At 55.5% G+C, this 16,770-nt stretch overlaps 1 protein-coding gene across 7 annotated transcripts; it reads right to left on the minus strand.

The window, feature by feature from the left end:
* Positions 1-674: 674 nt before the first annotated feature.
* Positions 675-16,115, minus strand: Arhgap45 (Rho GTPase activating protein 45). Of its 7 annotated transcripts, none has more exons than XM_039078978.2 (23): positions 15,686-16,072; positions 14,692-15,016; positions 12,220-12,363; positions 12,043-12,127; positions 11,884-11,956; positions 11,615-11,681; positions 11,385-11,522; positions 11,228-11,292; positions 10,933-11,043; positions 10,765-10,845; positions 8,422-8,610; positions 7,647-7,784; positions 6,976-7,166; positions 6,765-6,889; positions 6,593-6,670; positions 6,398-6,502; positions 5,826-5,998; positions 5,304-5,492; positions 5,073-5,210; positions 4,152-4,378; positions 3,860-4,070; positions 2,812-2,899; positions 675-1,450 (listed from the first exon to the last, which is right to left on the minus strand). In XM_039078978.2, exons 1-23 carry the CDS (start codon positions 15,809-15,811, stop codon positions 1,134-1,136), a joined length of 3,384 nt encoding a protein of 1,127 aa, XP_038934906.1. In that variant the 5' UTR covers positions 15,812-16,072; the 3' UTR covers positions 675-1,133. The 7 variants fall into 7 exon arrangements, 6 of the variants coding, with proteins under 6 accessions (XP_038934906.1, XP_063119484.1, XP_038934907.1 ...); NM_001108067.1 differs by having other exon boundaries at positions 699-1,450; positions 15,871-16,068; XM_063263414.1 differs by lacking the exon at positions 8,422-8,610 and having other exon boundaries at positions 15,871-16,115.
* Positions 16,116-16,770: the final 655 nt, after the last annotated feature.

The raw sequence follows: 16,770 nt of genomic DNA on the forward strand, positions 1-16,770 counted from the left end.
AAACTACTAAACCAAAAAACTAATGCAAGTACCTGAGCCTGGGCTCATGTGTGGAGCTATGGTTCACCCCAGGACCACAGAAACCGGCTTGAAGGGACAAGCCTGTAATCGCAGCCATCTGGTGGTACAGGCAGGAGCATTGGTCATGCAAGGTCGTCTTTGGCCACACAGCAAGTTCGAGGCCAACAAAGCGAAACCATACTTGTACACTCTTCTGAGGAGCTCTGCCCTGAGTGACAGTAAACGGTCACAGTGTGTGTTCAGGACAGCCTGGCTTGATACCTTCCCAGAGTTCTTGTCACAGGGTGGTCCCCACAGCCTGGGCCACCTCCGGAGCCTTGGCTTGAACCAGACTCAGAAACCACACCGAGGAAGACATATGTAAAGCATAGGCCAGTCCCTCGAGAGCACTGGCTGCTCTTGCACAGGTCCAGGATCTGAGCCCTCTGCTCGCCTCTGCAGGCATGGCACGGACATGACTCACACACCCACAAGCAAAAGGCAAAATTCACAAAATAAATTTTACCCAAGTACTGTGCAGTTGGGTCATGGCACGCGCCTTTCATCCCAATGGCCGGGATGCTGAAGGAGGTGGATCTCTGGGAGTTCAAGGCCAGCCTGATCCACATAAGGAGCTCCGAAAGGAGACCCTGAATGAGAAGCAGGCAGCAGGATTGGGGTGTGGCCCAGTCAGTGACGTTTATTCAAGCAAATTGGGGGTGCACGTGCAAAGCTCTTTCACTGCTCCTTGGGAGAGACCCACTGTGTACCCCCACCTGTCTTTCCATGCCCAGACTCCTGCAAGATTCCTGAAGCCAGAGCCAGGACTGCACACCACACAGCATCCTGTCCTGGTGCTGTGCCCACTCAGACACATCCAGACTGATGGGGGCCGTGGGAGAGACGAAGGCATCATGGGACTCGGCGGCTGCATCAGGCACAGGCACAGGCACACGAAGGCCAGGCAAGTCCACCTGGGACCACTATCCATCTGAGTCCATGGTGCCAGGGTGCCCTGAGCTCCCTCAAGCTTCTCGGCATTGTGAGAAAACCCCCAAAACAAGTCAAGGGCCCATAGTGACCCTTAAGAGTAGCTGGCAGTGAGCTGATGGTCCCCAACATCACCACCCAGCTCAGACAAACTGTGGCTGCCGCTTCCGACCGCTGCCACCTGTGATCTGCCCATCTCGGAGTCGCATGGTGGGCAGAGAGGCTTGTGTGGTGTTGTTGGACTGGTTGGTGTTGAAGGAACACAGCTGATGGCCTGGGGCTGCATCCTCACTCTCCAGCTGTTCCTCACTGCCACTGTGGCTCTGGGGACCTTCCTCCAGGCCTGCCTCGGTCTGCTCCAGGAAACTGAGGCGGTGCAGGGCGCTGGCGTCCGAGGACGAAAGGAGGTCAGAAGCCTCTTCCAGCTCTGAGTCTGAGTCATTGGATGCCACCTGGGATTCTGGGGCAGAGAGAAGGTGTCAGAGGGATGAGGGGAGACAAAAGTGAAAACACACACATACGAACAGACACACTCACAGACACACAGATACACGGATATATAAATACAGACACACACACACTCACAGACACACAGACACAGACACACACACACTCACAGACACACAGATACACACACACACTCACAGAAACACAGATACACACACAGACACTCACATACAGACACACACACAGACACACATACACAGACACACAGATACAGACACACTCACACACAGACACACAGATACAGACGCACACACACTCAGACACACAGATACACACAGACACACAGATACACACACATACAGACACACAGATACACACACACTCACAGACACTCACATACAGACACACACACAGACACACATACACAGACACACAGATACAGACACACTCACACACAGACACACAGATACAGACACACTCACACACAGACACACAGATACAGACGCACACACACTCAGACACACAGATACACACACACACTCAGACACACAGATACACACACACACTCACAGAAACACAGATACACACACACAGACACTCACATACAGACACACACACAGACACACATACACAGACACACAGATACAGACACACTCACACACAGACACACAGATACAGACGCACACACACTCAGACACACAGATACACACACACATACAGACACACACAGACACACACACAGACACACACACTCAGACACACAGATACACACTCACAGACACACACTCACAGACACACACTCACAGACACACGCACAGACACTCTCACAGACACACACACAAACACACAGATACAGACACACAGATACAGACACACACACACTCAGACACACAGATACACACACTCTCACAGACACACACACACAGACACACACATACAGACACACACATACAGACACACACATACAGACACACACACACACAAAGACACACAGATACAGACACACAGAGACACACAGAGAGACACACACACTCTCACAGACACACAGACACACAGATACAGACACACACTCTCACAGACACACACACACACACACACACACACACAGAAATGTGTCCTGTGACCAAGACGAAGCCATCTGGGACTGCAATGCTGACCCCAGCCCTTTCTTTCTGGTGCCATCCCCTCGCTGGCCTTGCTATGGGTCTACAGACAAAGGTCTCTCTGCTCTCTGTCCCCTCCCTGGGGTGAGTGGCCACTGACACAGTATAGGAAGAGTCAGCTCATGAGCTATCACGAGCCCATCACAACAGTCTCATGGCCTGACTGACCACCCTGGATCACCGACCAGGAGCTGTGGGCCCCACGACTCACCTCGGTTTCCATCGTCCGCCTCCTCCTGCTGGGGGAAGACAATGCCCTCAGCAGTCTCCAGCTGGGCACACTGGGCGGACGCCCCCTCCTGGATTGGGAGACAGTGTGGGCTCACTCCAGCATGCCCACCTCCACCTCCGGCCTTTATGTGTGTGATCTTTATTTCTGTTGTTCTTTTTTTTTTTTTTTTTTTTTCGGAGCTGGGGACCGAACCCAGGGCCTTGCGCTTCCTAGGTAAGCGCTCTACCACTGAGCTAAATCCCCAACCCCGATGATCTTTATTTCTAGTTTATGTGTCTGGTGTTTCGCCTGCACAGACCTGTGGGTACTGTGTGCCTGCTCTCTGCTCACAGGGCCAAGAAAGGAGGCGAGATCCACCAAAACTAGTCACATTACAGGCTGACGTGTGAGAGCTGAGGAGAGGACCCAGGTCACCTGCAACCCGGGCTTTGGTGCTGAGCCTGACCGTCTCCTGCCCCTTCCCTCTGTGGACTTATTGACGAGTTGGTTTTGTGAGACAGGGTTTCCCTGTGGAGCCCTGGCTGGCCTGGAACTCTCTGTATATCAGAGTGGTCTGGTTCGGAGTTGAGCCTCTGCCTCTGCCTCTGCAGTGCTGGAGTTAAAAGTGTTTTTATGGGGTTGGGGATTTAGCTCAGTGGTAGAGCGCTTGCCTAAGAAGCACAAGGCCCTGGGTTCGGTCCCCAGCTCCGAAAAAAAGAACCAAAAAAAAGTGTTTTTATGTTTGGTTTTGTTTTGTCGTCTCTTTTGGATAGAGCTACATAAATTCTCATGTAGCCCAGGCTAGCTTCAAACCTGCTCTGTAGCTGACACTGGCCTGGAAGCCCTTGGTCTCCTCCCTCCACCTCTGAGTGCTGGGATGAGAAGCCCACACAGCAACCTGACTTATTGGTGCTGGGGATTGAACCAGAACCAGGGCTTCCTGGACGCTAGTCAGCTCTACTACTGAGATGTACCCAGAGCCCTCTGAGCATTTTTTGTGTCACTTCCCCACAACCTAAGCGGCTCCCATCCACCAACACTCCCTTACTTGGCTGCCAGCTGCTTCTTCTGGCTCCTCCTCAAAGACCAGGCCATAGTGGACAATCAGAGTCTCAATGACACGGGCCTGGTGGGGGTAGTCCACCAGAGAAGAGAGGGACACGGTGGCGTCTGTGGGCCGAGGCCGCAGCAGTGTGGGCCCGAAAACGATGCCCAGGTTCCCGGGGGTCATCTTGTTATCTTGCTCCATTTCCACGATCCTAGGGAGGGGCAGAGATGGTGTGGGTGGGTGTGGCTCCAGGGGTCCCCAGTCAGCTCTTGCACCGCTCAGGGGCCCTCACCTTCGCAGGTGCCTCAGCAGGTATAAGAGTGTGGCCCGGTTTTCGGCTGGCAGGTCCCGCATGAGCTCTCGCAGGCGGCCCACCATGGCCAAGGTCGCAGCCTCACTCTCGGACCCGTCCTGCCGGCCCCGGCTTGCTGCCTTGGCTTCGGCCTCTGCCTTTAGGCTGTCCTTAGCTAATCCCACCAGCTCATGGTAGAAGCGAAAAGAGATGAGGGGCTCCGGCAGCTGCAGGTGACACATTCAGAGAGAGAGATCACAGGGCCTGGCCTAGCAAAAGTGAGTACTGGACAAGCCCCGCCCCCTGTCAGACTCTGGTCAAGTTCATCACACTAAGTCCAGTCTGGCCTCAGACCTGCTAGGGGCAGGTCCATCAGCTTTAGCCACGCCCACCACAGCAAGACCCAGCTGTACTACCTACCCTTCCCCATCCATCCAGTACCTGCCACCCACCTCTAGGCACGCCCACCAGCTCAGAACTTGCTCTTGGCTCCTGCCCAGCTCTGACCACGCCCACCGTGCTAGGGTCCCACCCACTGCAGTGTCTGGGTCCACCCCACCCCTGCCTCAGACCTTCATAGTCCTAGCCGTGCCCAGTGGCTGATCCAACCTAGTTTTCGCTCCACCAATACAGAGCGACTCAAGCACATCACCATGACCCTGCCAGACTCCTGAAAACTGTGACTCCATAGCTACGCCCACCCAGCTCTTGCCACACCTATTAGCACAGAACTTGACTCTTGCCCATCTGCAATGCCGCGCCACCTGTCCCCATGCACACACCTGCCCCCCCCCCATCTCTAGCAAACTCACAATAGGGGCCCGTCCAGCCTGACTCCTCCCCTCAATGTTAATGCCCCGCCCATGCTCCACCGTGGCCACGCCCTTCACACGGACCCAGGTCCACCCAGGTTGGCCTCACCTGCCGTAGGTACAGCTTCAGGACATTGCTTATGTCGTGCGGTGAGGCCTGTGACAACTCCACCAGCTCTTTGCCATTCTCAAAGGCCTGGCACAGCTTCTCCACACGCGTTTTCACGCCGTTGACCCGGTAGATCCCCTGGGGAGCCAACAATTACCCTCAAGCCTAGACTTGAACCAGCTCCAGGTCCTCTGGGTTCTCCGCTAAACCCCTCCTGTCCCAGGACCTCACCTTAGTGTGCAGTGCCCGCCGCTCAATCTCACAGACACACTTTTTAATAATGAAGGGCACCCCATCAGGGGTGCTGTGGGCTGCCTGGCTGAAGTCTTGACCAAACAGCTGCAGGCGGCCCTGAAGCTTCTTGTGACCACACTGGATAGCCAGGGTCTCCAAACACTTTTTGTGACAAGCCAGACAGCACTGAGAGATGAAAAAAAAGGTCACTTTTCCGGACACCTACTGTAAATGCCAGGCCTCACTTCCACAATTCTGGGACTTATGCCCTGGAGGCTCCCTGCCCCAGAGTACCTTGTCAGACCAGAAACCTCCCCTGCCCTTCACTGGCCATTTTGATCTTTCTGAGACAGGGTCTCACGTAGCCCAGGTTGGCTTAGACTTGCACTGTAGCCAAGGATGACTCTGAAGTCCTGATACTGGAACCAGAACCTAGAGCTTTGTACTTGCACCGCCAGCCGCTGATCCATCCACTGAACCCCAGTCCTGATCTTTGACAACATCAGGGTACCCACACACCTCTTCACATTCGGCCCCTTGGAAGTACACGTAGCTGTTACACTCTCTGCACTTGGCCGGCGTTCGCAGCTTGCGAAGTCGGTGTGTGCGGGCTGCCTTGGACAATCCCACATGGCGGAAGGGTCCACTGGGCATGGCAACAGGTAACTCGGGATCCATGCCATTGAGGTCAGCTGCAGACAGGATGAAAATCCAGTGTCACTGAGACAGCTGGAGGCCGGTTTGTTAAATCATGTTTAAATTCCTCCGGAGGCTGGCGAGATGGCTCAGCGGTTAAGAACACTAACTGCTCTTCCAGAGGTCCTGAGTTCAATTCCCAGCGACCACATGGTGGCTCACAACCATCTGTAATGGGATCCGATGCCCTCTTCTGGTGTGTCTGAAGACAGTGAAGTGTACTTAAATATATAAAATAAATAAAATCTTAAAAAGAAAAACTCCGGGGTTGGGGATTTAGCTCAGTGGGAGAGTGCTTGCCTAGAAAGCGCAAGGCCCTGGGTTCGGTCCCCAGCTCCGAAAAAAAGAAAAAAGAAAAATTCCTCCATGGTCAGGACTCAATGGGGGCTCCTCACCTGAATCAAAAGCGGAGGCGACCAAGCCAGCTTCCTGATCTACCAGCTCCTCATTGGATGACATGGTCCCGCTGGACGAGGTTCGATCGAACTTCTTCAAGTCCCCTAAACAGAAAATGGGGTTGTGAAACACTGGAGCCAAGCTGGCCCTGCCTGGGACTTCCCTGTGTGACACGCACCCAGGTGCCACTTCACCTGAGCTGACGTCCAGGCTGACTTCGGTGTCTGAGATGGAGATAGGCCAGGACTTATGTACCTGATGACCTCGTCCCCCTGCAGGATGAGAGAGATAAAGAAAGCGTGTCCCCACAGCGGGAAGCAGGGGCTGTCAGAATGCAGCATCTGTTGTGTGCTTGCACACGCTCACCCCTGTGGTCCTTGTTGGGAGCCCCCTCAGACGTGCCACCTTCCTCCGGGGGACTGCCGGCAGCTTCGGGTCCTGAAGCGTCACCAGGATTGAAGCTGCCCTTCCGTGTTCGCATGATTGGGGACCTAGTCACAGGCGTCAGTAAGAGGTCCCCTCAGTTCTACCACCCACACTCCCACTGGAAGCACGTGGCCACACAGGGCGAAGGTACCAGGCATTGGTGGAGACATAAGGCTCAAAGTCGTAGCGCACATCCGGCTCCTCGCCTCGCTGCAGCTGACGCACGTGAGATGCGTACTGTTGGCCCGGGTCATATAGTTTGCTGCTCTCGCACAGCATCTGGAAGTTCACAGGCAGCGGCGCTGTCTGCATGTGCATCAGCTGGTAGTAGGAGATGGTGGCCTATAGGAGACGAGCTAGTCAAGGGCTGGGTCACGCCTTCAACCACGCCCACACCAACAAGCCCCTCCCACAGTCCAGAACCCTGTCCCAATAGTTCTGCCCTAATCACTCTCCACTCCTAGTTCTGCCCAAAGCCCCACCCCTGCTCCTTCAATCCCTGCGGCTTGCACAGCTCGCCCTGTTTAGCCTTCAGCCCCAGGACACTCTCCCGTGGCCACCCTACCCTTGCTGGGACCCCTGATGCATTATCCAGCTTGTAACAGACCAGATCAGTCCCTCCCTGTGACCTCTGCTGCTGTGGAAGGGTCCTTCCTGCCCCACTCCACCTACCCACCGTTCTATGCCACTAGAATCACTGTGCCATACCAAACCCTGACTGTGCCCGCCACACATTATGCCCCACCCCTTTAGCAAATACACCAAATTCCGCTCACTGCCCCCACCTCTTCAAGTTCAGCCCACCCAGAGCCCTCCACACACCGACTTAATGGTCTGATCACTCTGTCTGATGACCTCCTGGATCTGTCGCAGCGCAGTCACCTTTGTGTCCTCCAGCTCTTGCTTCTGTGTCTTTGCATCTGCCACGCATGTGCGGTAAGTGGCCATGGCCTCCTCGGCCTAAAGCATTGGGTTAGGGGAAAGGGTCAGTTGACCGTATTGACATAGAAATCCAGGAGAGACCATTATGGTGGGCAGAACTGTCACCACAGTAACTAGAGACCCTGAGCAAAAGCCTGGGAAATTTAGGCAGACTATCTCTAGATAAAATATAAGAAGTGGGCCAAGGGTAAGGCTCAGGAGTGGAGCCCTTCCTAGAATCCCCCACTGAGGGGGCTGGGGGCGTGGTCAGGAGTGGAGCATCTACCTAGAATCCCCCAGTGAGGGACTGGGGGTGTGGCCAGGGTGGACTCTCCTGGAATCCCCCAGTGAGAGGTTGGGGGGGTGGTCAGAAGTGGAGCATCTGCCTAGAAGCCCCCCCCCCCCCCGGTGAGGGATTGGGGGCGTGGCCAGGGTAGACTCTGCTGGAATCCACCAGTGAGGGGTTGGGGGCGTGGTCAGGGTGGAGCCCTTGTTCTTAAGGGCTGTATGGAGAAAGACCTAGAGATCCGCTCTTAGTACAGCCAAAAATTAAAGAAACAGCAAAGGGGATCTGGCATAGGTGGTGGAGGTGACACAGGCCTGGAGGTGGCAAATACACACATGTCCCCTGGAAACACGTTTCCAGGAGTCCTTGGGGCCCCTCCAGCTAATGCACCTTGTTTTTGGCCTCTTCCTCCAGCCTCCGCCTCTTGTCCAGGGCCTTGGAGGCTGCAGTCCCTGCTCCTGGCCCTGTGCCCTGTTGTTCCTCCTCAGCCTTGGCCACCTGGAGCCGGGCCTTGTCGTGGTCTTCACAACGTTGTTTGTAGCCCTGTTTAGCCTTGCGCAGGTTGGCCTCTGCCTCTTGCTGTGAGAGGAGAGAGGATCCAGCCTCTGCCTCACGCTGGCTCTGCCCTCCCTCCTTTCTCACCAGCAAGGACCCCACATTCCCAGCCAGCCAGCAGGGGACCATTGAGAGCAGACCCTTGGGAGCATGTGCAGTGGGACCCCACAGGGAAACTGAGACATGGCTCAGAGCTGGTCAAGAACACAAACTGAAACACATCTCCCTGCTCCCCACTCCAGGTCTCAGGGAGTTTCACTTCCTGTCTTACAGATAAAAAAACGAGCGCCCAGGCAGGAAGCCTGGCCCAGGGCCGACAGGAAGCACTGAGTCACAAAGTAATGGGTCTGGGTGGGGAACCACACCCCACAGTCTGAAAGTCAAAAACCTAGACATGAAAGCCAGGGACTCTAGGTGAGACTCCAAGGTCTCAGAGGGAGAGCTCACATTAACTCTGGATTCATTCCCAAACTAAAAAATAAATAAACCTCAAGCCAGGCAGTGGTGCACGCCTTTAATCCCAGCACTCGAAGGCAGAGGCAGGCAGATCTCTGTGAGTTCAAGGCCAGCCTGGTCTACAGATCAAGTTTCAGGATGGCCAAGGCTACATAGAGACGCTGCCACAAAAAAAAAAAAAAAAAAAAAAACCAAAACAAAACAAAATACAGATGGATGGATGGATGGACGGACGGACGGACGGGCGGGCGGACGGACGGACAGACAGACAGAACAAACAAAAATCCTCAGAGCAAAGCAAGAGTCTGCTGATAAGACGGCCCAGCACAGTGGTTCTCAACCTGTGGGTCAGGAGCCCTTCAGGTCAGGGAGCTGCATGTCAGATGCTCATATCACAACTCACGACAGTAGCGAAGTCAGTTACACAGCAACAACAAAAACAACTTTGTGCTTGTGGGTCACCACAGTCTGAGGAACTGTATTATACGGTAACAGCATTAGGAAGGTTGAGAACCACTGTAAAGCAGGTTAAGCCGCTTGCCCCCAACCCTAAGGACCTCAAGCCAATCCCTGCACACGCAGAGCAGAAGGAGAGAACGCATGCCCACCGGTTCTACAAACTTAAATATCTGAAAAATCTACTAACCTCTAGTAGATTTCTTTCTTTCTCTCTCTTTTTTTTTTTTTTTTTTTTTGGTTCTTTTTTTTTCCCGGAGCTGGGGACCGAACCCAGGGCCTTGCGCTTCCTAGGTAAGCGCTCTACCACTGAGCTAAATCCCCAGCCCTCTTCCTTTCTCTTTTAAAGACAGGGTCTTTCTACACAGCTCTGGCTGTCCTGAGCTCACTATGTAGCCCAGGCTGGCCTTGAAGTCCCAGAGATCTGCCTGCCTCTGCCTCTGACTCCCAGTGATAAAATTAAACTCATTCCCACCAGCCTGTCTTGATAGCTTTTTTTAAAATGTCAAATTATTACAATTAAAATATCAAGTGATGGAATTTGGGAGCGGAACTCCCAAGAGTACTGCAGTTTGTATTCCACAACATGTACAGAGCTCTGGGGAATCAATAACAATTCCCCGTGTAATCCACTTTAAGCAAAGGACATAGACAGAGGATTCACAGAAATGGAGAAGTGGGGCTAGCACTAGGAAGAAAGCAGGGTGCACACCCCCAATCACCCATTCACTTTGGAACCCCAATCAGAGACAGGTGTGGGGCATGGGCTTGTTATCAGTGGCTGCTAGAGCAATGGCTGAGAAGTTAAGTGTGGAGGAGCTGCAAGGCTGGACACCGTCTGTCTGCCTGTGTTAGGCTTTCTGGCCACTGAGCCCCGAGAACCACCCATCCCATCAGGGTTGGGTGCTGGGGTTACAGGGGTGGGATGCTACGCCTGGTTTTATGAGGATGCTGGTCACGTGGTTCAGAGCCCCACGTTCTCCTGACAGGTGCTTTACCCACTGAGGCATGTCCCCCAGGCCACCTCCATGCCTTTAGAAGGCCCAAAAGAAAAAAAAAAAAATGAGACCAGCAGTGTACATGGAATATACACTGAGGCTCACACTGCACTCAGTTTCTCTCCAGATTTTCTCAACAGCTCAAGTGTGGGGGGCTCTTGAGTGCCCTGCTGAGGCTGGAGCTTCTCAGCAACGACTACTCTTTGCAAGCGCAGGGAACCTGCAGCGACCAATGCAGGGGCACTGGCTGCACCCCTGCCACCCCTACCAGCTTCCTCTGTGCACGATGCCAGGATTCTTTGATCTCCTTCCTGCGTCTCTCATGCTCCAACCGCCGCAGGGTCAGGGGCTAAGGGAGGCAGGAGCAGACCGTGAGTGCAGAGCTGGACGGAGGTGTCCCCAGCCAGCAGGCCACCTCACCTCGGGCGCAGCCCACCTGCATGAAGGTCTGGGTCTGCAGCGTGCCCACTGCCTGCACCATGCCGTGGCCAAACTCCAGATCTTGTTCCAGGGCCAGTGAGTAGATGGATAAGAGAGGCATGTGGGGCTGTAGGGCAAGATGGCTGGTCACAAGGATGAGGACCAAGGTGTCCCAGCACCCCGAGCCCTCTGTTCCTGCAGCCACTCTTAGCAACAGGCAGGCATGGCACGTCATCCAACGGAAGCCCTTGGAAGGAGTAGGAGCGGCCACACCTGTGTCCCTCTTCCCACACCCGTTTAGCCCAACACACCGCATGAGTGACGTTCTGTCTGCAGTTATGGACGACCTTCTGCAGCCCTTTGGCGAATTCCATCTCTACCAGAGAATGGGGTGCAAAGTGAGGTGTCGGAAACGGCCTTCCCTAGACCCCCGCACCCTGCCCTGGGTGGGTGTCTCTCGTCTCTCACCCAGGGTGGTCCTCTTCTCCAGGTAGCCGATGAGGTCCTTCATGTACCTGGCCATGTCTTTTGCATACTGCAGCGCGGCGTCCACACCTCCCTCGCAGCGCTGGAGAAGCATGTCCACCTCCTCGGGGGGCAGGCAACCTACGGGAGGCAGTGCTCAGTTCTGATGTCCACACCTCTCATGGTCCCTGCCACCTCCTGCCTACCCAGCCCCAGTCCCCAGAGACACTCACCTTCTTCACAATCCTCCACGCTGTGTGGGGGCCCCTCACTGCCTGACCCATAAAGGTTCTCCACCAACTGTGTGAGGAATAACTGTCTGGTCAGGCTGCACCTCTGCCCTGCCCCTTCTTAGCTCTAACACCCTCCACAGCTCCTCATAGAGGCCCACACAGCCCAGGAGATAAGAGTCAACCAGGGGAGACGAGGGGCCCACCCTGTCGGAGATGGCCACTCCCTCCCACAGACACCTTGACCTGGATGTGAGCCCCTGGCTGCTCACCTGGCTAGGGTCCCCCGGAGGCACAGCCAGGAGTGTACTGCTGTCCACTTCACCCAAAAGGAACTCCGACACACTGCAAGGCCAGGGGAGTCACTCCAGAGGTCCACTTCAGCCACACTCCCCAACTCCACTCTGCCCCCATGGCCCCCCCGAGCTCACGTGCAGCTGAAGGACACAGCAATGGTCTCCAGTGCCTTCTCAAACTCCCTCTTATCTGATTCATTGTTGCATTCATAATGAAAGGCTGAGAGGCAGAGGAGGCCGGAGCATGTTTGTCAAATTCCTAGGCATCCTTCAAAACCGGCCCAGCTGCCCCTCTGGTCTCGCTGCACTGACCTTTGACCTTGGCAATGAGTGTACCAGCAGCTGTGAGTGTCTCCACGGTGTTCAGGAGTGGGTATTTGGAGATGACCTGACGCATGACTCGCAGAGCTTCACCCAGGCATTCATGAGCCAGGGGCCGGCGGGCCTCAAGGAGATCTGCTGGGCAGAGTTAGCATGGGTGAGAAGGAAGAGGCTGGCCCCATTCTTTTCAGCTTCCCAGAGGTCAGATGGGGAAACTGAGGCAGGGGTGGACGGGAGCGAGGAAGCATCAACCACCCCACTGGTCCTGCAGATGCGAACAGTGACAGAAGGCCACTTTTTAGTGGGGGTTACACGGCTTCTCTTGGGAGAACTCTGCCAGGCTTTGTACTTTTATACCTCTGATCAATAGGGAGCCATGGAGAGCATCAGAGCCAAGTCAGATCTAGATGCAGAACCAGACTTAACAATGTCCCTGTGCAGTTCAGGCCAGCCTCCTGCCTCTGCCTCTGCTTCCGGAACGCTGTCACATCACAGTCCTCCATCCTCAAATGTCCTCAGTTAGAAGACGGAGGTTTTGGCTGTTTTTTTTTCCCACCCCTGCACAGCAGGTAAGTGCAAGACCTTATGCGACGACGACGTGACAGGACATTGAAGATCAGAGCGCCTCAAGACCGAGAATCTGACAAAGTTCCATGGCTCTCTTGCAGACACCGAGGCTCCAGGGAAATATCACCCGGGAGGCCATTCTCTCTGTGCGGTCAGAGCCTGAGCCCACCCACGTCTGGAAGGCTAACTTGGCTTCAGGAATCCCAGTATGCTGGCTGGGAAGTCGCGCCCCCTCCTGGGGTATTCCAGGCCGCATACCCTTTGGGCAGCTGGGGGTCCCTGCAGCCCCTCACATGGACCACCCTCAAGGCTTGGTGATACTTGCATGCAGGCAAGAGGAGTGCAGAACTCCTGGGCATCCTGGGGCTGTGCAAAAGACCTGAACAGGCCACGTGTGCAGGCTCCTGGCCTTGAGTGGGGGACCCGCACCCTGCACTGTCCTCTCACCTGGGGCCCGAGTCTGGCAGCGCTGGAGGTCGCGGTCCAGCGCTGGGTGCAGCATCCCACAGACACACATTGCTCAGGGATGTATGGAAGTACGGACCGCTAGTCCCGTGGTCAAGGGACCTGGGTCCTCAGTGCCTGGGAGTTCTTAGGGGCTAGCCAAGAGCCAAACCGGCTTAGGCCGGTCATCAGGCCCCGCCTCTCTCTGGGAACAACCCCACCCCCCATATCACCATAGGCCAGCTCAAGGGTCGTTCCCTAACCACAGAGGAGGAATTTGACTGGGTGCGAGGGTGGGGTTTGCAGGTAAATTGAGGCTGGGAGTTGGACGCACAGGGCAGGAGAAGACTCCAGAGAAAGGGCCTTGAGAGCCTGCGTCCACCCCCAGCTGCAGCCTTAAATGCACCCGGACTCTCTAGGGACCCTGTTCTTGTCCTGTTTAGAAAACCCCAGGCCCAGAGGCTGGTGCACCCGGGGCGCTGGCCCATGCCCTGAACAGGCTTGGGGTGGGGGCGTCACAGCATGACCCCGCACACTCAGACAAGGCCTCCAAGGATGCCTGGGAAAATAAAGGCCGGAGATTAAAGTTTCCCCAGAAAAGCAAACTCAGCCTCCGCCCGCCCTGGAGAGCAGATAAACCCAGGGTCTCTCATCCTCTCCAGGAGGGAGCAGCCTGCTTAGGCTCCTGGGTGAGGCCGACACAGGCCTCAATCTCCCTGTTTCTCCATGTATCTGTGGGATGGGGTGGCTGAGAGAACCGGAGCTGAGCTCTGACATGCGGTTTCCGGGGAGCAGCGAGGGGGGCAAGAGGGGGGGGTGAGGCTGTGCCCTACCCATCTTGCCGAGCTGCCAGAGACAAACAGGAAGGAGGTGAAAATAACACTGGAGGAAACGGACGGAGCCATCAGCAACCGCGTGCAGGAGAAAACGGAACCAATATGCCGTGGGCCACTCGCTCCCAGTACCTCCCCTATGTCCTCTGTTTTAACACCTTCTGTGTTCCCCGTAACCCCAGTACTGCCGCCAGGGTCCTTCAGCCTCTGCAGCCATCTGTCCTCACACAATGCTCCTTAGATACAATCTGAATGTCTATGTATCTGATGCCTAAGACATTGCCCCTGTAGGGCAGGGCGTCATCAAACTCCTACACATCCTTCAGAACCTTAGTGACGTATGCACTTCCTTGCATCTTATTTGAAGCTTCCTCGTGCCCCTTTTTCTTTTCTTCCTTCTCTCTCTCTTTCTTTCGTTTTTTCTTTGTTTTGTTCTTTCTTTTTTTTCTGAGTCAGGGGCTCACTGTGATTCTGGCTGACCAGGATGGGACTCAAGTGCAGACCATGCTGCCCTAGAACTCATGGAGATCCTCTTGCCTAAGTGCTGGGATGAAAGGCTTGCCCCACCTCCCCGCCCTCCCCCTCCTGTTTTGAGGATGCTGCTCTGGGAGATTCTCACCATCCCGCAGCACAAACTCCTTGAGCTTCTCCAAGCCCTCAGCAAAGCGGGCAACATCAGCCAGCAGGGTTGAGATGTCTTCTACACCGTCAGGGAAAGGTCCCTCAGTGGGTAGCTCTGCGGGGCTGGCAGCAGAGAGGGGGCTTCGATATCCACGGCCCAGAGTCCGTGTGGCAGTGCCCGAGAGTGGGAAGCCTGCAGCGCTGGCATGGCGGCTCAGGCTGGTTGGCCTTTTGAGTGTTCCTGTGCCCTTGGCCACCGTGGACAGGGACATGGCTGGTGGCTCCAGGCTAGGAGTTTCTGTACAGTCTTTCCGAGGCAGCTCCTAGGAGGGAGTAGGAAAAAGGAGTCAAGGGGATCCTCCATCCTAAACACTGCCTCAGTTTTCCCAGGAATTCCTCACCGGTGGGGGTCAGAGATTATGGGAGGAGAGAATTGTAAACCGCCCCCCCCCACCTGTTACCCAACATCCTCCTGTCTTTAGCTTTCACAAACAACCGTCCCTACCCAAACCACAGCCAGGGGCGGGGCCTGTGGGGCACAGGAGGGAGGGGGCACCCCACTTCCTGGTGGGGGTGGGGAGGACCCTCGTGGATCTCTAGCCCTTTAGCCACTACAGACGCCTCCACGGGTGTCTACTTTATAAAAAATGGGTAAGTTCTGTGACCTGAGGAGACAGTCATCCGCTCCTGAGTCCCAGGGTATCCCAGACCCCTAAACTCCATAAATTCCCCCAAAGCTAAGCAGGCAGCCTCAGGTCCTGGGGAAACTCAGAGATCCCACCCGAATCTGCCCTGCACACCTGAACCCCAGTTCAACACCATTTCCCCATTGGTTTCCGGAACCCTAACATTGTCCAAACCCCGTTTTACAGTCTAGTCACTAGACTCCAGCACCAGTTCTGCCCTCTACCCACAACCTCCATTGGCACATGATGGGACATCCCTCATAAAGATGGGTGACTTGGTGGCCACCCAAGGACATCCCTACCTACCGTAAGGCGGACTCCCAGGTTCAGACCGCTCCTTGTTGCCGGCCATTCTGCCTGCTGAGGACGATAGCTGGCCCGGTTCCCCCACCTTGGGCCCAGCATGGTGCTGTAAGCTGTCCCTGTACCCATCAGTGGCCACAGGCTGTGGTTGTCATCCTGGGTCCCCACCCGTTCTGTGCCCCACTCACCCCTGAGGAGGACTGCGGGTTGGGGCTCCCCGCGCGGTTCTTTTTGGAAATAGAGGGAGTTTTCATAAGTTCTCGCTTCTTCCGAGAGAACATGGTGGAGCCAGCCCCAGTGGCTCTAGGTGAGGACAGACAGGCAGCGGCAGGGGTGGGGGACTGGGGGGTGGTCTCAGTCCTGCAGCGCCTGGTGCTGGTTGTTTCTGGACCACATTGCTCAGGGCCACCCCCTCCCCAGCTGTCAGACCCACGTGACGGGCTCGGCCCTCATTGGTGTGTAAGTCTCCTACACAGGAAAAGGCCCCCAGCAGAGGGAGGGAGGGAGGTGACACCACAGATCCGCCCCCAGTTGTGACTGTCCCGGGTGTCAGCTCTTACAGGACTCTGCACACCAACTCTGACACGGGTTCCCCATAGCGGGCCACCTTCCACTTGCAGTCTGTGTCCAGAGGATGTGTGGCCGCCTGACTCAGGCATTATTTGACCCATGCTGGGACACACCATACACTCAAGAGACTCAGTGTCATATGTATACGCTATGCAAGTCACAAGAGGAGGCCAGGCAAGGGAGATTCACAGGCAGATCCAACAGACACCTCCCTGACCCCCTCCCTCATCACACACAGGTGACTCCCATTTCCTATAATCACCAGCCCTGCAGTCTACTGGGGACCACAGGACCCGAAGGTGCCATGCCCTGGGTGGCTTCTAATCCTGCAACCCAGGCAGGCACTCCTCTGCTGGCCTCCACTTGGCTCCTGTTCCCACTCTGCCTTCCACATCCCAGCCCTGAGCCTCGGGACACATAGATGCCACTCAGAGGTCCTATCTAATTTAGACACCCTGTCCCTTAACCACCCCAAACCCCACTGACCTCAGACACACTGGGTGGCTCTCCAGGACACA

This window comes from Rattus norvegicus, chromosome 7 (assembly GCF_036323735.1).
Source record: "Rattus norvegicus strain BN/NHsdMcwi chromosome 7, GRCr8, whole genome shotgun sequence".
NCBI classification, from domain to species: Eukaryota; Metazoa; Chordata; class Mammalia; order Rodentia; family Muridae; genus Rattus; species Rattus norvegicus.

Coding starts and splice junctions, on each gene's coding strand:
- Arhgap45 (XM_039078978.2), bottom strand. CDS start 15,811: ATGGGTACAGGGACAGCTTACAGCACCATGCTGGGCCCAAGGTGGGGG. Junction 11,044..11,227: donor GACAGAACGTCACTCATGCG/GTGTGTTGGGCT, acceptor CTTGCCCTACAG/CCCCACATGCCTCTCTTATC. Junction 5,211..5,303: donor GGCGGGCACTGCACACTAAG/GTGAGGTCCTGG, acceptor TTGGCTCCCCAG/GGGATCTACCGGGTCAACGG.